Here is a 24,050-nt window from a genome sequence, read left to right on the forward strand (position 1 = left end):
ATGATTTAATTTTCATATGGCTATGCCTTCTTCATTATTTTGCGTTCACCAGGTCATGGTTGTGGAAATGTGTGTACGCCACCTGGCCTAGACCCACACCATGTCTGATCGTACACCTCAGTATCGGATGTAATAACATTAAATGCTGTACCTTTACTAGTTTTGTATGCTTCCCTAGCACAGCTCCAATTATTCAAATGCCTTTCCCATCATTTTTAACTTATCACACGGAAATATATTTATAAATTTGTGGACAAGCTTTTTATGCTTTCCATACAATACAGTATGAAACATATATATTTCTCTTTATCTAACCGTCCATTTTGAATTGAGGGTTAAGATTGTCTCAATCATAATGTCATATTTTTATATTATTTTATTTTTAATTTTTATTCTATAAAATTTGATACCAAATTTTAGACGTCCAATCTTCTATTAAACTCGCACTAGTAAAAATATAAAACATTATTTTCTATAAAATAAAATGACCAAAATACCCTTACAAGTTTGAAGGGGTATTTTGATCATAATATTTTATCAAAAATTATTTTTAATATTTTTATAGGTGCACCCCAATGAGAAGATGTCACGTACCAAATTTCATATTCATAAAATTTGTATAAAAATAAATAAAAATAAAATACTTTTAGATGTCAGATCTAAGATCAAACGATGAGTGACTCTCTTGATCAAAATTGGACGGCTGGATGGTAGGAGAAGAATAGATCTTCTATGCTATAAGGGAAGTATAGAAATCTTTCCCTATATATATATATATATATATATATATATATATATATATATATATATATATATATATGGAATAATCTAAACTTCACAACCCTTCAAATTTCTAAAGTTCAAGATAGAAAGAGTTATCAATGGTACATTTATTAATTTTGTGGTCTATTTTTTACAAAAAGTTACTTTTGTGGGGCAATTTTGTAAATATTACTACAAGACAAATGGTACTTTTGTCATCTCCATAAGAGGTAAAGTTGAAATTTTAATTAAAGGACAAAAGCACTCTACATATAAAGTTCGATGACACTAACTTCCAAAATGTCATTGTACTTTTGTGAAAATTTCAAATTTGTTCTTGCTTGATGGTAAAGTTATCTATTCAAACAATTTTTTAATAAAAAATAATAAATATTTTGATAAATGCACCCATCACAACTTCTTCTAACTTGAACCTTTGTATTTTGAGGGGTTGTTAACTCTAGACAAACCCTGGAATAATCTAAACTTAACAACCCTTCAAATTACAATGGCTCAAGATATAGAGAGTTGTGAAGGGTGAATTTTTATTAATTTTGTAGCCTATTTTTTTAAAAAAGTTACTTTTGTATGATAATTTTGTAAATATTACTACGAGACAAAAGGTACTTTTGCCATCTCCATAAGTGGTAAAATTGAAATTTTAACTAAAAGACAAAAGCACCATATATATATATATATATATATATATATATATATATATAAAGGATTGAAAAGATTTTATTGAGGAAAAAAAATATATAAAGGATTAACAAGATTTTATGGAGGAAAAAAAGTTTGTAAGTGTGAAGTCATAAACAATAAAAATTAAGGCACATCTAAAAAACTCACTAGAAGAAGTTATTTTGATGTTGAAATACCCTCAATTCGATCACCTCGACCTCAAGATGTATAGACACGAGAAGAATAGATTTCAAGTCATGGAAATAATACGTCCTGTAATGTATTATCTAGACCGTCAATTTTTATGATTTTCAAATACCCATAAATCTGCACGGTCTACACTGTTTAAAATCTTTAAATTGAATAATAAGATATAAAAATAAATTTCTCAGTCATCATAAAGAATTCTAATAGTGAGATAACATATTTCAACACTATTCGAATGTGTGCTTTATTTTGATTGCTTAGGGCCTCAACCCTATACATATTAAACCCTTTATTGAGAGAAGAGTATGCATAAGATACAAGAAATCAAAAAAGAGAAAAGAAGAAAGAAACATACACGAAAGCAGAAAAAGGCCCTGCATACATAGGGAAAGCCATGCACAATGAAAAATGCAAGCACGGTTTAGAAAGAGATCATTTCTCTTATTCAAAGAGTGAGATTATCTACTCCATTCGACTAGTTCCAGGTTCGAGTACCTGACAACTCATTCTTCCCACATAGGAAAATATTGAAAAATATTTTTTTTACTTTTTCGTTATTGAATTGAATAAATTCTTAATTCAATTTATATGTCATATGTCTTTCACCTCACTTATCATTTACTAATCATTCGTATAGGGCAGTCACAAGAAGTATGAAACAAAGCCTATACTAACTCATCAGCATCCTTATTTTTCTGTGAAAATATGTTGAAACATAACCTTCTTTGCTCTCAACCTAAAAAGAATCTCATCCATCACCAGTTTCCACGCCCAAGGAGTAGTTTGCGGGTTATTATACCGCTTGATTACGTTAGCTTAATATCCTTCGATGATAAGTTTGTTATGTTATGCCTCGCAAGTTTAAGACATGAAATATACTGTGCTTCTATGTGCTTCTATGTGAAGGGAAAAGTTTATATAGATATGAGGCTTTAAACAATCAAATTAGACCTTATCTCAAAAATTTCATTAGAAGAGGTTGTTTTGATGCCCAAATATCCTCAAATTGATCATCTCAACATCAAGATGCATATACATGAGAAAAAAAATAGATTTCAAGTTTTGAAAATAGTGTATTTTGTAATGCATTTTTGGACCGCCAATTTTCAAGATTTTCAAGTTTTCATAGATGTGTCTATCTACACTATTTTTTAATATTTAAACTTTATAAATAAAGATGAAAATATATTTCAAGGCTATTACAAAGATTTTCATCAATATTGAAACCACATTTCTCGACACTATTTGAAGGTAGGCTCTAATTTGATTGTTTGGAACCTAGGCTCTATACAAACAGCAGCCCTAAGTTAAAGACCCCATTTTTTAATGCCATCAGCTCTGACTTGCAAATATTTAACATGGTTACTTATTATGAGAATACATTCAGCTAAAACTAAAGTTAGGGCATCTTGCATCTCTTAGATAATCCAATTATGTGTTTTGGAACCTGGTGATTTTCAATCTGGATCGTCAATCAGAATGGGAATCGATCAGGACTCAATTGGTTCCGGTAAGGTATAGATCCTAGCCTCATTTCTTTTTTATATATTTTTTAAAACTTATTTAATATTTTCTTACGTCCCTTGTATATCCCCACCCTATAAACCCTTATTTTAAATTTTTGTTTTATTTTATTATTTTGTTAGCATTTTTCTGGATCACCAATTCAGAGCTATCCAGACCCGCTCTAGATCTGTCTAGTAATTCACCACAATGATTTGCCCTACCGATCCAAGTTTTGAAACATTGAGAGAAATTGCCAAGCAACTTTCATGTAGAGAGATAAAAGTCCTAAGTACACCAAAGGTTCCCCCCCCCCCCCCCCCCCAATATAATTTTTTGTTTTAGGATACCACAACGGTACTAGGCCTCGCAATGGATCAAGCAGCCTGATATTTAAATATCTAGGGCTTGGGCCACAAATTATAGGTGCGTGGCTTACCCTGGAAAACTAGGGTGGGGGCTGCAAAATATGACCTGGAGTTGGGCTAGGGGTGACCCACACTCGAGCCTTGGCTTGGGCCACGTTCTGGCAACATTTGGCCTGGGTGGCGTTTGGGCCGGCCCTATAGGCACCGCGGCCAAGCGAGGGCCAATCCTATCCCACCCCAAGCGCCCATTTCTAGCCCTCTTTTGGCATTGATTTAAGTAACAAAAGTTTAAGCTTGAAGTGGCACCTTGCAGGCTGCATGGAGTGTACTTGCCAAGTCTATTTTGACTTGAATTAAATGTGATTATGATCAAAGCATATTTTTCTAAATGAAGAGATTTGTACAAGATGTCAATCTTATATTATTGAAGTAAGGTGCACTTTATAAAACTATATCGAAAGATGTAGTTATACTATTGAAGTGAGGTGCACTTTATAAGACTATGTCGAAAGATGTAGTTGTGGTGCTAGAAATCCTTACAATGACATAAAAATTTATTGTCACCGTAATTATGAAATTTGAAGGTCCAAAAATGAAACTTATAGAACAGATCTATAAATACTTAAAGATTTTGAAAATAGACGGTTCAGATAATGTGCTACAAGAAGTACCATTTTCATAACTTGAAATCTTTTATTATTTTGTGTTTACATATTTTAAGGTTGAGATGATCCAGTTGAGGGTATGTGGGTTTTTCCGCATGGAAACAACCTTTTTTTGATAGATTTTTAAGGTACGCATTACTTCAAGAGAAAAGTTTATATAGAGCCGAGGCTCTAAACAATCAAATTTGAGCCTACCTCAAAAATTTCCCAAGAAGAGATTGTTTTTATGCCCAAATATCCTCAAATTTTTATCTCGACATCAAGATACATGGACATGAGAAAAAAATGGGTTTCAAGTTTTGAAAGTTGTGTATTTTGTAATACATTTTTGGACCGTCAATTTTCAAGCTTTCATAGATCTATCAATCTACACTATTTTTTAAGCTTTAAACTTTATAAATAAAAATTAAAATATATTCTAAAGCTATCACAAATATTTTCAGTATTGAAACTACCTTTCTCAGCACTATTTGAAAGTAGGCTCTAATTTGATTGTTTAGGGCCTAGGCTCTATACAAACCATCCCCTTACTTCAATAGTAGAAGTAAAATGAGGTCATGCATGTTTAGGGCCTTGTCCATGGTGCTTTATAGACAAAATAGCATAAAAAAGGGGATGTACACCAACTTATCGCCAAATAGTAACTTTGCAATGAGCAAGGCAGTCTGGCTTTGAAAAATTAGGGCGTGTAGACCACAAAATGTGGCTTGAAGGCCGGGCCAAGGACCGGCCACCATGGTCCGAGTGCTAGGGCCACAAGAGGTCGGCCCAATCCGGCCTTGCTGGGCCTTGTTTCCCCCCCCCCTCCCATATTTTTTCATTTTCTTCTTAAGGTCTATGAGACCCGACCCAGCACAGCCCTGACAAGGGCAACGCCAAGAACAAGGCATCTTTAGTTTAGGTAGGGCCAAGACCAAGGGTTCTTTGGTTTAGGCTAGGGTCAAGCCAGTCCTAAAGTGGCTAGGGCAATCGCTAGATTGGACCAGGCCTGGACCATTAGTATTTCTAGTGGTCATCATATCGAGTAGGGATTTGGGTTATCCCAATTTGCCAACAATTACATTGTATGTTTAGCGTAAAAGCATGCAATGTGCATATAACTTGCTCTAATGATGCTTTTTAGAGAAGTCATTCCATTAAATCATCGCCCCTATATATATATATATATATATATATAGATAGATATATATATATATATATATAGACACGAGGTTATGGTGAGTCAACCAACACACACCTATTATTGTAAGCCACATTGTGCACCAACGTCATCTCTAAGGTGGACGTCAAAAAATGGTGCCTCCGCTAGAAGTTAAAATGGATGGTAGAAAAAAATGTTTAGAAAACACCATTTTTTTTTTCCAAACACAAAATTTCAGATTCATGATCATCCTCATGAGCAAAAAAAAATTTCCCAAGAGATTACTATCATCTAGAACATGACCATAGTGAAATCCCCAATCAGATATTTCATCATTGTCCAATCATCAGATGGACGTTCATAAAGAGGTTCAAAACAGCATGACCCATGTGGTTCCTATTTTTTTCTCCTTTTTTTTTTTTTTGACAAAATTACAAGTGGTTCCTATTTTGTTCCACCAGCATCCATCCATTCATCTACTAATCAATGGTGTACACCATGCAATTTTTCATAAGGAGAGATGAAATGTTCACCCGAAGGTTTTAAAAATTGGCAAACCAAAATGAAACCGACAGGTTCTGATCGGGAATCGACGAGAACAGTGGGGTTCTGCTTATAGATCTGGAACCAAAGTCGATTATGTTAGAGAACTAGTTTCACTTTATTTTTAAGGGAAAAGTTTATATAGAGCTGAGGATCTAAACAAGCAAATTCGAGGCTATCTCGAATATTTCACTAGAAAGATAGCCAAATATCTTCAAATTGACCATCTCGACATCAAGATGCATGGACATGAGAAAAAAATAGATTTCACCTTTTGAAAATAGTGTATTTTGTAACATATTTTTGGACCGTCAATTTTCAAAATTTTTAAGTTTCTATAAATATCTCGATCTACACTATTTTTTTAAGCTTTAAAATTTATAAATAAAGATGAAAATATATTTTAAGGCTATCAAAAAGATTTCCAATATTGAAACCACATTTCTCGATACTATTTGAAGGTAGGCTCTATTTTTTATTGTTTAGAGCCTAGGCTCTATACAAACCGCAACCTATGTTTAATATTCTTCTAAATTTTTTTGCTCCTTAATTTTTTAGTTTTTTTTATTTTCCAGTTCACCAGGCCGGATCATCAATGTAGATTGTTGATCTACCAATTCGGGCCAATTTTTCATGGAGGGGGCCGGGTCATCGAATCCTATTTTTAAACCTTAGTTCATCAAATTTGCGTTGGGTTAGTGTTGAAAAAGGATAAAAAAAAATAGATCCCCCCACGAGATCGCATTAGTCTCTCTTTCGATTTGACGTGGTCGAATCTTTCAACGGCTATATGTTCTCCCGGTCCTTTAAAGAATACAGTCATTAATTCCCTCTGAACATAATGTAAACCGACAAGAACTCACCTAATTTCCATTGGCAATAAATTGGAGGCCACGTCAGCATTGTACAGGCCGGCCTATAAAACTCAACACTCCCTCTTTCTTTGTCGGTGAATTTGTCAGAAAATAAAAAGGTAGAGGAATCATTGATTGGTCACTTAATTTAGCTGAGTTGTGTTCTTGGAGTGGGGAGGATCCATCTCTTATCTTATCCAGTTTAGCATTTCCCCAAAAGAAGAGGCTGGTAATTTCTTCTCCATACCTCATTATTGTTCTTCATCTTCATTTTTAGTTGAAATGAGTTTTTTTTTTTGTTATTTCAAATTATATTTCTCAGTGATTGTCCTCTGAATCTAATGGGTATTTCTCTCGGTTAAAGAACGTTCACTGGTTTCAGTGGGGAGGGACAAAAAAAAATTTCTTGAAACCAAAATCTTTTCTCAGAATTTATTGTGGTTCAATAGGAAAACGAGTTCCTATATATCGTTTTAGCTTGTTCTGATTTTTAAGCTTGTGGTTTTAGAAGCAATGCCACAACGCCCTCTCATACCCTTTTAGGACCCGTTATTTAATGGCAGTAGCTTCATATGGCCAATAATGTGAATGATCGAGGTTAAAAAATTAAAGAAAAGTATATAATAAAATTATTTATCTTTAATACAAGATGATCATAATTAATTTTGACTGAATATGAAATTAGATAGATGCATTTAGCCCATTGACCAAAATCAAACTTCAAAAGAAATTCTTTCAAACTTTACGACACACTCGTGATATCATATTAAACATTGGATAGTTGTAAGTAATTGTAAATCAATCGTAAATTGTCGCATTATATGCAATCCCAAAAATTAAAAGTTATTTTCTTAATACTTGATAAAATGGGACCTTGATCAGGCGAATTATTAGAGGATTCAATGCTTTTTATTATTAGTCAGTGTCTTTTATATCTTGCTATAACCTTAGCTGGAAAGTTTCTGGATCAGGTAATCATAGTTTTAGCTCCGACATGTCCCTCCGATTTTCTTTTTCGCCTAAAATTCGAGCTATTTATGTGACTATAAAATATTCAAGGCTCTTTTTTTTTTTTTTGGGCCAACTCCCTTGTTTTTTAAAAAAAAAAAAAAAAAAAAAAAGGAAAAAAGGGAAAAAAAGAAGAAGAAAAAACCCTTTGTCCAACAAAATAAACCTCGGCTCGGAGTTTGAGGAGCCTTTTATTGTCATATTCACCAACAGTAACCAATTATTTTGGTCCTTCGTATCCACAATGTTTGTATTTTGGTGCTTTCGTATACCACAATGTTTCACGGGTTTGTGTTTGTCACGATGAGACTTTTCTTTTTTTTATTTGGTTATTTTCTTAATGAGATATTGAAAGAAATTTATCAACTAACACATCGTCATTCTATTTATGAATTATGTTAAGTCATTTTGTTCTATCAGGGCTATATCATCTATATCGTCTGCTAGATATTAGTCATCAAATTTTTTTATTATTTTTATCTATATTTTTTTTAATCTTTCTCTTATCGTTTAAAAATATTCTATTTAAACCAAATTACACTTCCTAACCCGTGATGTGTTAAATCGATACTTCACTTGACCAAACTATTTAAGTCTATTTTTTTTTATCTTATCGTCTATTAGAGCTATCCTGAAATTCTTTCAGATGAATTTATTTAGAGTTATATTATTTATTGTATTGTCATTCATCCATCTCGTCGTTTGTATTTTTTGACCTCCAACATTCTTTTTGAACTTCTCTCTCAGATTTATTTGTATATGCAACTATCACATAAGACTTTAGCAGCACAATTTCACTTCATTTACTCTATTTTAATTTACTCTATTTTAATTTTATGTATGGTATCTTTTTCAATCTTTTTAGCCGAGAGTCAAACTATTTTTCTGGCAAAGTTAATAACTTTAGGCAATGATCCAATGCTATCACGCTATGCTCATTTAAATCTAAATGATTCCTTAAATGACACCTCACTATGATGAAGAATCGCCAAGCATTATTGGGTGGTGAATTATTTAATAGGTAACCTGTTTTATAAAATTATTATTATTATGACATAATTATTACTATATAATGGGTTGGAACGGTCTGGCATTGCCCGTGAGTGATGTGTTGTTGAGCTTAAAAGGAAGCAGGTCACGTTTTTGTCCGTATGTTATTTGGCGGGAGCTTTTGGGTTTGGGTTCCCTTGGGACATTCTTGATTATTTTCTTCTTATGGCACTCCTGTTCGACACGTGTCTTGTCCTTCGATTTGCATTCAATCTTCTTGAGCACGAGGGCCGCGAGATTAGAGGTCGCAACGGTACCCCGATTCAAACTCGAAAGGTATTTGAGTTCAAAGTTTGAACTTATATCCGGATTCATCCGGTCTCGAGTAGATTCATTATCACTATATAATTATGAGTTTTTTTGTATTTTTGGGTATTTTTTATCACCATATACTCTATAATTATAAATTTTTTTTTTTTTTTTTTACAAATAATATAGTAAATATTGTTAATATTATCACAATGTAAACACCGAGCGATTGTCCAAAGACACTATAAGTATAGGTATGGTTTGGTTGAACCTAGACCCATACCCATACCTAAATAATTTTCGAGTCCATAATTTGGATAATATTGGAATTCACAATTTAGACTTTACTCGAAGCCCCCGTCAGATCTGCCTGTAAGGTCCCACGTCTAATCGGGTCCATTGCCTGGCAGGAGATCCTCCATGTGGGAGCTGCAAGCAAATTTGTCTTTTCGTTGGTGGCCTTGCGGCACGGGCGTCCGATCGTGATGGTATTCCTTCTAAGAAAGGGGGCAAAATTGTCTTTGTCAAAAATAAAGGGGAAATATCGTCTTTGGGGAAAAGAAATGAAAGTTGCCCTAGTCTTTGGCAGGGGAGGATAATGGGTAATGGTGACATTTGCCCGGCCCAAGTCTAAAAAACTTGGATCATGAAGTGTGCCCTAAGGGCTAGGTTAGGGCAACCACGGCCTCAGAATAGCTGGATCGAGCTAGGCGAAGGCCAAGGTTAGGCCAAGACCAGCTCTTTTTCTTTGGTTTTCTTGTTTGTTTTATATGAATAATTGAAGGGGTGAGGTTTTGTATAAGGAGTTAATCTTATACTATTGAAGTAAGGCGCACCTCAAAACTATGCTGAAATCGAGTTTGAGTGTTGCAAAGCCTTGCAACAATATAAAAATCTATTGTAGCCCTTATTATGAAATTTAAAGTTTCAAAAATAGTAACACATGAAAATCTAAAAAATAGATGGTGTAGATAATATATTAAAAAATAAAGTATTTCTAGGACGAAAAATTCACTTTATTCATGTCTATTAATCTCGAGGTCGAGATGATTGATTTGAGGGTTTTCAACATAGGAACAACCTTCTTTAGTGGGGTTTTTAGGTACAGCTTACTTATATAGTATAAGGTTGACACCTTATCTAAATTTTAACCTTTCAAAGGCTTAGACCTCACAACAAACTCCACAGTTCATATTCAACCTTAAGCTATAATTATTAATTCAAGTACCTCCTTTTTTAATCTCAATACAAATTTTGCTCTTGTGGTTTTGAGCTAGGCTGAGTGGGTTAGATACCCAAATTTGGGGTATCCTAGAAATTCCTTCCAGCGGTTTTTTCTGAGGGAGCAAATGATCATTTTGCTCCATTGGGAGCACATGATCTTTGGAGAGCGGTGCTTCATAAACAAATCGTCGACTCTCTTTATGTCTCTCTGTTATAAATGTCAAAAGCCGATCGGTCCCGTCTTCAAATTAGTGAAAGTAAATGTTCATATCTCTCTCTCTTCTCAAATTTTATAAAATGTCAAAAGTCGATAGCTCCCGTCTTCAAAGTAGTAAATGTCTTCATCTCTCTCTGTCTGTCTCGCAAATATAGAATTATACTTTTTAGGAAATACACTATATTTATGCACTTTTGTTTTTATTTAAAATTTTAGAAACCACATAAGAATTACTAGATGATTCTATTTAAAAGAATAAAATTTGGATTTTGAGTTTTGTGATAATTAGATCTAGTTTTTCGAAAATTAGATAGCGCGATCATGGCTTCCCTTTTTTCTTGTACATAGACGGCTTACTTTTTAGATCTTTGTTTTGTTTACTACTATTAGTGTAGATATTAGTTCCCCAAAATTTGAGACATACAAATAATATCTCTAGGATGTATTTTGCTCAATGAGGTAAATAAATAGTAAAGTAGAAAAGTTTGGTTCGCGTGAAATTTTTTTCTAAAAAATATTTTCACATTGAAAAAATTATTTCATTTGGTTAAATGTGGAAATATTTTCATACCAATTGGTTCTAGTGCATCTTTTCACCTTAATTGACAACTAATTGATATTAAAATATTCTCACACTTAACACACAAGAAATTTTTTTGAAGTAAAAATATTTTTCGTAAAATATTTTTACATGAACCAAAAGTGCAATAAATAAAGGAAAATGTTTACATAAGGTTGTAACTTTAAAATGAAGAATTATAAATGCATCTAAAAATCCATTAAAGAATGTTTTTTTAAGGGAAAATTTTGTATAGAACCCTAATTCCTCATATTATTTCATGGTAGATCATCTTTCCGTTTTTTCTTTCAAGCGGCACAAGAAAACTCTTAAAGATTTCACCATACTCTCATCTCTTATCTCCATCTTTTATTAACTTTTGATCATAAAAAATAACCCCAACAAATTTTTTTATACCATTTCAACCTAAAAACTTTTTTAATGGGTGAAAAGGGAAAAAGAAGGTTAAAAAAGTTTTTGAGATGAAATGGTATAAGAAGATTTGTTGGGGCTAATTTTTATAGTAAAAAAGTCAATAGAAGAAGGAGATAACATATGAGGGGTTAGGTGAAATATTTAGAGATTTCCTTATGCAGACCGAAACAAAAACGGAAAGAGGGTCTATCAAAAAATAATATGAGAAATTAGGGTTCTATACGAAAATTTTATTTTTCTTATTATTGAAAAATCCTCTAATAGATTATTTCGACATCGAGATGTATGAATATGGAAAAAAGTAATGATACTATGAGACCATCTCACACTCATATGTAGCACTTCAAAAGATCACCATTAAATTTGACATACATCTCTAGAAAATTTATCATATGGGTGTGGGATTTGACTTTTTTACATATCTATTTCAAATTTAATATTGATCATTTGGAGTCCTATACATAGGTGTGGGATGATCTCATAAGATCATTACTCATATGAAAAAAAATAAAAAGATTGAGTCCCAAAAATAGTGCATCTCGCAACACATTATCTAGACCGTCTAGTTTCAAAATTTCGTTTGTAGATCTACTTTATTTTGATCACTTTCTAATTTAAAATTTTATAATTAAATATAAAAATAGATTTTTAGATAATCATGCTAACTTTTTTACATCAAAATGGTATATTATAGTAACATTTGGAGGTGTGCCGGGATTGTTTAACGTACATCCATAAATAAACACTCCTCTCTCTCTTCAGTTCCAATCGTTGACCCCGATCACCCTTCAACATCTTTAAAAGTGCAAGTGGCCGCATGATATGATCGCATCTCTCTCTTCAGGACCAATCGTTGACCCGTATCACCCCTCAACATTTTTAAAAGTGCAAGGGCCCGCCCTCAATAATCATATCATGTAAGGGAAAGGGGGACGCTATAAACTGTCCAAAACCCAAAAACCACCACCCACTGTGGGCTTCAATGGATCTTGCCCTCTATGCCTACACCCTTCTCTCCATCTGCATCTTCATCATCATCTCGGAGCAAGCCACTTACCTGCGAAAGAAGGGCTCCGCCCCCGGCCCCTACCTGGTGGTTCCGTTCCTCGGCAATGCCCTCTCCATGGTCCGCAACCCCACCGCCTATTGGCATGACCAAGCCTCCGCCGCTCTCTCCTCCCCTTTGGGCCTTTCGGCGAACCTCCTCTTCGGTCGCTTCGTCGTCTTTCTCAGAGACTCTGGCCTCTCTCAGAAGGTCTTTGCCAATGTCCGTTCGGGCGTCTTCCACCTCATTGGCCACCCCTTTGGCAAGAAGCTCTTCGGCGAGCACAATCTCATCTACATGCTGGACCATGCCCACAAGGACCTTCGCCGCCGCCTCGCTCCTAATTTTACCCCCAGAGCTCTGGCTACCTACCTTCCATTGCAGTCTCGAGTCATTGTCTCTCATCTCGTGGCTTGGGGGCATCTCGCCAATGCCGGAAATGCCCCTTTGCCGATCCCCCTCCGCCTCTTGTCTCGTGACCTCAGCCTCGAGACCTCCCAGACTGTGTTTGTCGGCCCGTATCTTCCCCAGAACGATCGATTGGCCTTCAAGAATGACTACAATCTGTTCAATGTGGGCCTCATGAAGCTCCCAATTGACCTTCCCGGGTTCGCTTTTTGGAGAGCGAGGCTGGCGGTAGGGCGTCTGGTGGACACCCTGTCCGGGTGCGCCGCCAAGAGCAAGGAGCGGATGAGGGCTGGGGACGAGCCATCATGCCTCATGGACTTCTGGATGGCGGAGACTGTGAAGGAGATTGCAGAAGCTGAGAAGGCTGGGATGCCGGCCCCACCGGACTCTAGCGACAGAGAGGTGGCGGGTCATGTGTTCGACTTCTTATTTGCCTCCCAAGACGCCTCGACCTCGTCATTGTTGTGGGCTGTGACTCTGCTCGATTCTCACCCGGATGTGCTAGCCCGGGTACGTGAGGAGCAGGCCAAGGTGCGCCCGACAGGGTCCCTCGACATCACCCTCGATCAGCTCAGAGAGATGAAATACACTGAGATGGTGGCCAAAGAAGTCGTGAGGATCCGCCCCCCTGCCACCCTTGTCCCTCATGTCGCCGCCTGTGATTTCCCCATCACCGAAGGCTACACGATCCCAAAGGGTACAATTGTTTTCCCCTCAGTTTACGAGTCATCCTTCCAGGGGTTCACAGAGCCAGAGAAGTTCGACCCCGACAGGTTCTCAGGGGAGCGGCAGGAGGACCAAGTTTTCAAGCAGAATTGGCTACCCTTCGGAGCCGGGCCGCACCATTGCATCGGACAGAGGTACGCGCTCAACCATTTGATGCTGTTCATAGCTGTTTTTTTTACTGTTTTCGAGTTTCGGAGGCACAAAACGCCGGGGTGTGATGAGCTCGCGTATGTTCCCACCATTGCTCCCAAGGACGACTGCCTGGTTTATCTCTCCTTTAGGAAGGATTTCATCCTTCCTAAATACACAGCTTAAACGGAGAAGCCATTAAAGCATTTCCAACTTTGATTCATTCCTTCTGTTATTCTGTCTTGTGCTATGTGTGGTTGATCTCCTACTTCTTTGTCGGATTGGTGAAACAACTCTGTATAGATTGATAGGATTCTTTGGCTGGAAATTGAAAAAAAAACAAAAAAAGTGAGAGGGGAGACACTGCAAATAACATTTGGTGGTCCATGAGGTAGCATTTGAGTGTTGGTGTCTTTTTAGTTGTTCTTCGCTTATTCCCTTCCTTTTCATATCAGGTGCATCAAGGTTTCATTCAATCCACATAAAGCTCTGATTCATTCAAACCAAAGAAGTGATAAAAGTTGAATTCGATATTTTTGCCTGCAAATGCGACTATTTGCTTTTATATATATATATATATATATATATATATATATATATATATATATATATATTGCTAGGAATAACTTTTAGACATGTAATCTTTACAACCTATAAATTAATCTCTATAAAAAAATTATTTCTGAAATAAGTACTAGAAACAAAATAATAATGCCTCAAGATTGAATGGAGACCGTCTAATATTTGATGTAAGTGCTACAATACTCTAAATTTGATTTTTTTTTCTTTTGAAGATAATCATCTAATAGTTTTCGCTAAACTTCGTAAACCCTAGAGTGAGAGAAGGAAAGGACCGAACCACACTCCCATTATCTATTGCATATATATGTGCAATAGATAACAAAAGACTAAAGTACCCTTGAGGGGAGAGAGAATAAATAAATGACTATATAATAAATAAACGATAAAATAACTCTCTTAACAGTTTGATGTGGTTCTCAAAATTTTAGACCAAAAATAATCTTTTTAAACAGGAGTAAGGCCCATTTTTTGCGCCCACAATTTTAAACTAAAATAATTTTTCTAAATAGGGTTAGACCCTTTTTTTTGTGCGAGGGAGTAGACCCGTAGCATGCTCTGGAGCATAGTATAGGTTCTATTTTATTTTATTTTTATTTTTTTTTTCAGTTTGTTTGGTGGTTTGTGAATGAGTAGTTAGCTTAATTCAACCTAAACAGGGCTTCTTAGCCGTTAAATCGTCATAAACAGAGACCAATCTTCCAGCCAATATATTTCACAACCCGTATTGTGGCCGTTGCTGGGCCCAAATGCATGGTATTTTGGGCTACATTTGACCATCCTTTAACCTCCATAAAGATGTTCAATTTCTAAGAAGATATTCTTTTCCTTCAAGAAATCCACAAAAGAATCTGGGTCCGACAAAGAAAGAAAGAAGAAACCAATAGAAAAGAAAAGGGTCTCCATAACACAAAGGACCAAATGAAGCATTAGAAAAGGAGAAGATGAGCTTCTTTGGGCAATTCTTGGTGGTAGAGAAAAGTAGGGTTGCAATGGGCTAGGCCCTAGCCCCTATATGGCCGGCTTGGGCGGAAAGAAACCCACTCCTTTGGACCACTATACAATAAAGTAACAAAAAAAAAAAGATTTACATTTGGATCTCAAATTTTTATCCTAATATACAAAATGTTCCATTTAAAGGGCACTATCCCAAAGCTTGGGCCACTACCCTACTAACGGTAAAAGATAAAAAGAAAAAAAAGGAGCATTTCGTATTTTACAAAAAATATTAGAGTCCGGATGTAAATCACTCAAAAAAAAATAATAAGAAAAAAAGTTGGGCCAGTCGAACTTGGTGGACCCTATCAATGACTTGGCCCGGGTCCTACCTGGCTTTATCATTGAGCCATAGTGGCCTCGCTGGCCCTAGTTGTTTGGGCCACCAACAGGCCATTGCCAGCCCATTGTCAGCCCTAGAGAAAAGGAACTTCGAAATGGATAACCATTTCTCCTAACTGTAATATTTGCATAAATATCCGGTTGCTGCTGAAAAATTAGGTCCAGCAGAAAATCAGGATCTGTTTATTTACACTCAACTTCGAACTCAAAGCAGCCCTGGCTTGCAAACATTCGTCCTTCATGATTAGCCTCTCATTCATCAGGATGTGAGTTAGTTGCTTGCTCTTCTTAGCATGTACATCTCCTTCTACAGTAATAATGAATGCCATTAATATAACATCGACCAACTATAAAGACCAAGGGGTCTGTTTGATGAAATTCATATATATTTTTTTTTCTTTTGATATTGCGTATTGTTATAGAGGATAATTTTGAGGCTGATGTTTTAAAAAAGCGGAGTGCACCGATCATCTTCATGATCTCATCGTTCCTGTAACTTTCCTTGTATCTCCCTTTAAAATTCACGGTTAATTTTCAAAAAAAAAAGAAAAACAACGACCGGCTCAAATGTGAAGAACCCGACCAAAAAGGACAAAAGAAGTTAAAATTGACCAAAATAATATGAGAATATGTATTGGAGAAAATTTGGAAAAAAAAAAGGTCAGAAATACGAGGACGAAGAGAATCAAACGTCGGAAACGACGTGATGAGAAGAGAGAGAGTAGAATTAAAGAACGTCAGAACGAGCAGTTATCCATGGCTCAGAATAATCATCAGATGGCATGATGCACATGCAAGGTTTTCAAGTGGGGTAGACTCCAATGTGTCCAAATTTTTTTTTGACTATGAAATAGAGAAAAGCAAATAATCCCCATCACTGTCTAATCAATGATGTAATGGGCGTCACCCTCTTTTTTTCTCTTTTTTTGTTTTTTTTAATTTCAGGGTCATGTACCTCACTGTATTTGGACCACTGTTGTCATCACAAAACCTGCCGGTTCGAACCGGAACCCGACGGTTAGATTGGTACCGGCAAGGTACCGACTCTGGTTAAAGTCGGTTTTGTGGTACTAATAGATACCTCGGTCTCTCCAAAATATTTCGGCACCAAAACCGGCCGGCTTATGGTCGAATCGGCCGTTTTCATTCAAAACCAACCAGTTTATTCAAACGGGTCAGGTTTAACGATATAACACCTGAAATAACGTACAAAATGGTATAATATGAAATAACGGCCGTCATTTGACACAACGGGCATTATTTGTAACAGAAACTGTGACTCGAATTTTGTAGCTTTTTTTTATTCCAATTTCTTACTTTTTTTTGTTTGTGTCGATCAATTATTGCACTTATACACCTGAAATTTTCTATAAATAACTGTTTATTGAATCAAAATCGCAGAAGAACGATTTTCTGTGGATTGAAAATGGCGGATTTATGAAATTGTGAAATTTCCGCCATTTTATCAATCTGAGCTTCAATACCCCATGAATATGCATGAAAATGGAGGGCTTTGATGCATTATTGAAGGCTTAAACTATTCCCTGTTTCGATTTGTCGAAAAAGATGAATATTTGAGGTTGATTTCGGCCAAAAGTGAGTAGCAGTGAAGAACTGTATTCGATGAAAAAAAATTGATTTTTGATCCATGCATTGATCGTTTGTTTTCGAAGTTATCAGTGAAGTTTGATCATAAAGGCTTCATCAACATAATAAATTAGGTATTTTGATTTATCATTGAGTAAATTTATTTATATGAATTTTTTTTGCTGCGTTTTTGTTTTGAAAATTTCGTGAAGTGAAATATCCATCATTTTTTGAAGAACAATTTCAATAGTGAATGGATTTTCATGAAATATGGGGCATTTGAATCTTAATTGAAGTATTTATCATATCCCCATGTCAATTTGTTCAAACAATGAAAGATTTGGGGTTGATTTTGACTCTAAAGTTTATGTGTTCTTTGGCTCGATTTTAGGGTTCTTAAAAAAAAATTGTTTTTTTAAATAAAATTACATTTTGTTTTTATAAAAAATATGTTATTTGTGTTGAATAATTGAAAAAAAAATTATTCTTTCTTTTAATTTTATATATATTTGATGAGCCTGTTGGATTATTTTTAATGTTATTTTTTTTTTTACAAAAATATTTTTTTTGTGTGATAGATGCGAGAAAAAATTATTTCTTTCTTTTTAATGTTATATATTTTTTATGAGCTTCTTGGATTGTTTTTAATGTTAGATTTTTTTTTATAAAACTTTGTTTTTTTTGTGATGATTATGAGAAAAAAAATTCTTTCATTTTAATTTTATATATTTTTGGTGAGCTTGATAGATTGTTTTTCATGTTGTGCTCTTTATATTTTTACAAAAATATGTTTTTTTGTGATGAATATGAGAAAAAAACATTTCTTTCTTTTTAATGTTATATATTTTTGGTGAGTTTGTTGGATTGTTTTTAATGTTATATTTTTTTTTATAAAAGAATATTTTTCATGTTAAAATTGCAATCTTATATAAATTTTTCATCTTAATTTTACATTTTTAAGTTGTAATGTCTACAAAAGGCAAACCTTTTGTGGAAAAAGGTGCATATCCTGAATATCTTTATTGCCGAGGTGATTATTTTCTAGTTATGAAGGCTATTTATTGATTCATGGTCATGATCATTTAGGGGAATAATCTATCAATGGCTAACTTTGCTTTTCTTTTTCATGATTGATCAATAGTGCTCCATTCTTTTTCTCTAACTATTTATTTATTAATTTTTTTGTTTGTATAATGATTTTGTTTTGCTCCTTAATTCCCATCGATTCAAGGTCTCATTGCACCTCATTCCTATAACTGTGCATCATTTTTTTTGCTCCTCAATCTTATTTTTTTGTTCATGTATTGTTGGTTTATGGGATTATTGTCGATTTTTTCGTTTTGATGAAAAATTTGATAACTAATTGTTGGTGTATCTGCTGTCTATGTTCTCAACTTCTTGTTTGGTTGTGACATTTTATTCTAATTTATTTTTTTATTTATTTCAAGTTATCTATCATTTGTTGCAACTTCATACTCCTGAAATCTATTTATCAGCCTCTATGAAGAAAAGAGGTAGAAACTAAAAAGTGTTTTACTCATCTCTCATGTTTCCACGTGCTGAAATGGATAAAAAGTTAACCTATTTTTTTTTAAATATGCATCTTAATTCTACATTTTAATGTTGCTATCTTATATAATTATTATTTTTTCATGTTAAAACGCAACTCAAAAGGTTATTGAGTAAATGAGGTTTGACCATTTGAGATTTGGCCATTTGCAAATCGATTTGGTCATATTTTTTTAAAATATAGAATTTAGCCATTTGAAGCAGTACTTAACACCTTGACCCACACCCTGCATTTGATAACCAAGTTATTGAGTCAACGAGGTGTTCTCTCTTACTGCCTTGACTCACAACCCTTTGAAAAACTGGGAACATTATGCTATTAGAAAATATGCTCTCAAATCTAATTCTAAACTGTATTAAAGGGTTTTTCAACATTAAAACAACTTCTTTCAACATCAACATTAAAACAACATTAAAATAGTATGGAAGCATATATTATTGCATCAATTTACTTTTTCTTTTATTATTGTCTTCTATGACCCATAAAGAAGTAGATATAAATCTTTGTTGCAAATATTTTAATTTAAAAAACAAAATTTTGTTTGTACTTCATTTATTTATTTATTTATTGTGTGTTTGCTTGTATGCTTAATTACCTTGAGTTGCATTATGCACAGAGGGATGGATAAATTTGTAATGCTTTATTTCATTTTGGGGTCATCGAAAATGCAAAGAGCACCTTGCTTGGGTAAAACATTGAGGCAAAAATGTCTCAAATAAATTTTTTAATGAAATTTTATGTTCAAGAAAATAATAAGATGAGGAGGGGGGATATGACGTGGCAGTATGGCATAAAAGTGAGTGATAAGAGACGAGTTCGGTGCAATTTTTGTAATAAAGAAATGTGTACCATGATCTCCTTTGCCACTCTCATTACTAGTAGCCATTGTTATTTGGACTTTGTAACATCATTAATTGAAATAATGTCAAATTATAAATTGTCTTGCATATCTCCATAGTATTCAAATATTAATTTATATAAAAAGTTGTTTCAATTTTTTTTATAAGATAAATGTATGTAATATGATAGTATACACTTAATCTAAGTTTTTTTTTTTTTTTTCAATTTTTTGGAGGTTTTTGACCTATTTTTTTTTTTTTAATTTATAAAAATCTACTTGACTAGTTAATCCAGTTAACCGCCCCGATTAGTCTTGTTCCGATTCCAACCGCTCCCAACCCCTTGATCTGTTACCGTTTCGGTTCGATTTTACAAACAGTGTATCAAATGTACTTTGTTTAGGCCGAGAGCCAAATCTTTTGATTTTTCACTTGTACTTTGTTTCGGCCGGAGAGCCAAAGCTTTTGATTTTTCACTTGTACTTTGCTTGGCCGGAGCCAAAGCTTTTGATTTTTCACTTGTACTTTGTTTCGGCTGGAGAACCAAAGCTTTTGATTTTTCACTTGGAACTGATGCGAAATGAATAAAAAAACATTTTGGCTAAATTCGGCTCACTTCAGCTTGTTTCGGCCGAAAAATAGCGTTTCAGCTAAAGACTTCGAGGTCAAAAATGAAAATTTTTCTCTCTCAAGGGGAAAAATGAAATTTTTCCTCTCTCAAGGGGAAAAATGAAATTCTTTCTCTCCCAAGGGGAAAAATGATATATTTTTTTCTCTTATATGGTAAAAAACTAAAAGGTTTTAACTTCAAGTTCAAAATTAAAACGTCTTATAGAGTTTTACACTTTTATCGTATGCACTCGCCACCTTCGAGCCAAGGTCTTCTCAGCCCTGCAGGAAATTATAGGTACTCACCCTCTCTCTCTTTCTAACTCCTAAGTCATGTGCAACTATGCCCTAATTTTGGGTTTTTTTGAAGATCCAAACGGTACCCTAATTTTGGGCTTTCAAAGACCCAAAAGGTGCTCTAATTTTATTGAGGATTGTATAACTCCCTTTCTTAATTGTAGAGATTCACTTGAAATTTTCTAGTTTGTAGAGATTGATTTAGCCAGAGGTACTTTCTTAGTTGGTAAAGATTCACTTGGCCATATTTGTAACATTCTAGTTTATAGAGATTTATTATTCATCATCCCCACAATCAAGAGATATTGCTGTATATTTTTATACCAGCGGTATATTATTATATATAGCTCAATATCAATAGAGAAAGATACCAAATTCTCACATCTCTTTCCCAAATACGAATTTTACATGGTATCCGAGCAGTAAAGTCCACAATAAACCTGTTTGTCATATCTCTTCTTCACTTTCAAGCCTTGACACAATGGAAACGATGCAAACTCGCAATCAGGTATCGAGTCTCAGTTTTCACTTGAAAGTAGCAATGCTTTTGCTTTTGATTTCTCTTCTCCTTATTATCTCCATCACTCTGACAAAACTGGAGTTATATTTGTCTCCAAACCTCTTTTTGGAGACAACTACAAAACGTGGAGAAGAGCTATTACTGTGGTTCTTGGAGCAAAATATAAATTGTGCTTTGTGGATGGTTCATTTTCCAAACCATCTAAACTACTTACTGATGTTAAGACTTGGGAGAGATGCAACCACATGGTGGTTTCGTGGTTACTCAATGTACAATCCAAAGATCTTGTAGATAGTGTTGCATATGTGGACACTGCATATGAAATTTGAATAGATCTCGACGACAGGTTTCTCAAGGAAGTGGTCCAAAGATCTATATTCTCAAGAGGAAGCTCTCTACAATCCAACAATGGCAGTCCTTAGTGGCCTCTTACTTTACTTCTATGAGGCCATATGGGACGAACTAGCCTCGTATGTGAAAGTTCCTGTGTGCACTTGTGGATCATTTAAGGAGAACTATGCCCAACAACAAATTGAACGAGTGTGCCAGTTCCTAATGAGGACTGAGTGATTTTTTTGAGATTGTTCGTAGTCAAATCTTGGCTATGGACCCTCTTCCTAATATCAACAAAGTTTACTCCATAGTCCCGCAATAAGAACAACAAAAAGGGGTTTGCAAATTTGTCAACCCTTGTAAGGAGAAGCATCTGCTCTTGCAGCTCATTAAAATTTGGAGAAGAGATGGCGCTATAGAGGAAAGAAGTTGCGTCTATTTTGTGAGCATTATGATCGCGAAGGCCACATCAAAGCAAAGTGTTACCAATTAGTGGGGTATCCTGCTAGACATCCCAAGGCTAAGGATCAACCACATGCTCACAACTCACTCGTGCAATCAGCTAACCATGGCCAGCATAACATCAACACTAGTTCAGGCGTAGAGTTCATAAGCAATGGTGCAGCTGTCCCGGGTTCATCCAAAAAGAACTTTCTTTCCTTAACACCAAGCCAATATTGACAGTTGATGTCCATACTGAATGTCGAAATCCAACCTACTTTGTAGGTATGGAGTTTGTCTCTTCATTCCAAAAAACAATGAGGACTCATAGATCATTGATTTTGGAGTAGCTAACCACTTTACTTGTTCCACTTCTAGGCTATCAACTTGTGTTTCAAATCATAATGGTAAACTTGTTCGTATGCCTAATGGTAGTACTACTTCCATTACTCATGTAGGTCAATCCAACTTGAGTCCAACTATTAGCCCAGATAATGTTTTTTGCGTTCCAACTTTCAATTACAATCTTCTCTTAGTAAGCAAATTAACTAGTTCCATGAATTGTGCTGCTATTTTTTTTTTTATTACTTTTGTGTCTTTTAGGACCTGCGCACGAGGAAGCTGATTGGAGCTGGTGAGGTGCGAGACGGTTTATATCACTTCGTTTCTGGTATCCCTAATAATCTCACTGCCTTGCCTACTATTCAGAGTCATTTTGCTGCATTATGGTATAAGAGGCTGGGGCATCCTTCTCTGCACTGAATGTGTAGTGTGCATTTTACAAATTTAAACTTATCTCTATGTTCTATTTCTTTTTGTAAAGCATGTACTTGGGCAAAACAAACTAGAGTTCCTTTTCCTTCTAGTTTGAATAAATCTAAAGACCACTTTAACTTAATCCACTGTGATATATGAGATGGATACTGCACTCCATCCCACTTAGGAGCACATTATTTCTTGACTATTGTAGACAACTGTTCACGATGCACATGGGTTTACTTGATGAGGTTCAAATCTGATACTTCCCATTTTTTAAAGCTTTTTTTTGCAAATGGTACAAACCCAGTTCAATTGTTGTATTCAACAAATTCGAACTGACAATGGAGCTGAGTTCTTGTCTCACGCTTTTTCAAGAATGTTGGATCCTCCACTAGCAAACTTGCATACATATACCCCAACAGAATGGCATTATTGAGCGCAAACACCATCACTTACTTAAAGTGGCATGTGCTTTGCGCTTTCAGGCCCATCTTCCCATTAAATTTTGGGGTGAATGTTTTTTGATAAACAAAATTCACCAAATTCCCACACCCATATTGTCTCGCAATCTCCATATGAAGTATTGTTTAAAACTTAGCCATCTTATGAACACTTACATGTTTTTGGGTGCCTCTGTTATGCTCATAATAGTGATATTCATAAACACACATTTGATCATAGGTCTAAGCAATGTGTTTTTGTTGGATATCCTCATAATTAGAAAGGCTACTGTGTCTTTGAATTGCAAAAGGAGACAATTTTCACTAGTCTAGATGTGATATTCATGCAAATGTGTTCCCTTTTCAAGAAAAGAATATGGAACCTGAGACCATTCCCACAGTTTTTCCCATGCCTGTTGTGGACAATGACACTTTTGAAGTTCCATCTTTAAACCTACCCACTCCTGATATTGAGGTGCCACCTTCTCATGAGTCACCTATTCCAGTTTCATCGCTGCCAGTTGCAACCATGATACCTGCTACACACATTCTTGTGCTTACCCCCGTGTGTCGTTCGAAATGTGTCATTTGGTGTCCAACTCATCTTAATGATTACATGTGCTCCCAAGCTCACACACAATCGTCTCTCACCAATACGGCTTCACTCAAACAACATCCATCAGGCACTATTTCTCCTGGTAAACCCTATTCCATCTCCCATTTTATTTTGGATTCCAACTTTTCTTCATCTCACCGTGTTTCTTTGACAAACATTTGTTTTAATAATGAACCACAAGGTTATGCACAAACTGTCAAACACTCTCACTAGCGTGATGTCGTGAAAGCTGAGTTTAAGGCTCTTGATCTCAACAACACTTGGATTGCTCAATTCTTACCGCCGACAAACATCCCATTGGCTGTAAATGGGTGTACAATATTATGTACAAGGCCGACGTCACTATCG

The 24,050-nt window shown here is 35.1% G+C and overlaps 1 protein-coding gene and 1 long non-coding RNA gene across 2 annotated transcripts in view; one reads left to right on the forward strand and one right to left on the reverse strand.

Annotated features, from left to right (window-relative positions):
* Positions 1-12,435: 12,435 nt before the first annotated feature.
* LOC18435199 (cytochrome P450 710A1) lies at positions 12,436-22,785 on the forward strand. The gene is made up of 2 exons (XM_020667820.2): positions 12,436-13,779; positions 22,491-22,785. The coding sequence occupies exons 1-2, from the start codon at positions 12,449-12,451 to the stop codon at positions 22,510-22,512; spliced, it is 1,353 nt and encodes a 450-aa protein (XP_020523479.1). The 5' UTR covers positions 12,436-12,448; the 3' UTR covers positions 22,513-22,785.
* The window catches only part of LOC148782797 (uncharacterized), a 47,216-nt gene continuing 38,711 nt past the window's right edge, over positions 15,546-24,050 (reverse strand). The window contains exon 2 of the long non-coding RNA XR_016050904.1: positions 15,546-15,998. This is a non-coding gene — a long non-coding RNA (uncharacterized LOC148782797). The remainder of the gene's footprint in view (positions 15,999-24,050) is intronic.

The sequence above is a fragment of the Amborella trichopoda genome, chromosome 3 (assembly GCF_054954075.1).
Source record: "Amborella trichopoda isolate Santa Cruz 75 chromosome 3, AtrichopodaSantaCruz75HAP2 v2.0, whole genome shotgun sequence".
In the NCBI taxonomy this organism is placed as follows: Eukaryota; Viridiplantae; Streptophyta; class Magnoliopsida; order Amborellales; family Amborellaceae; genus Amborella; species Amborella trichopoda.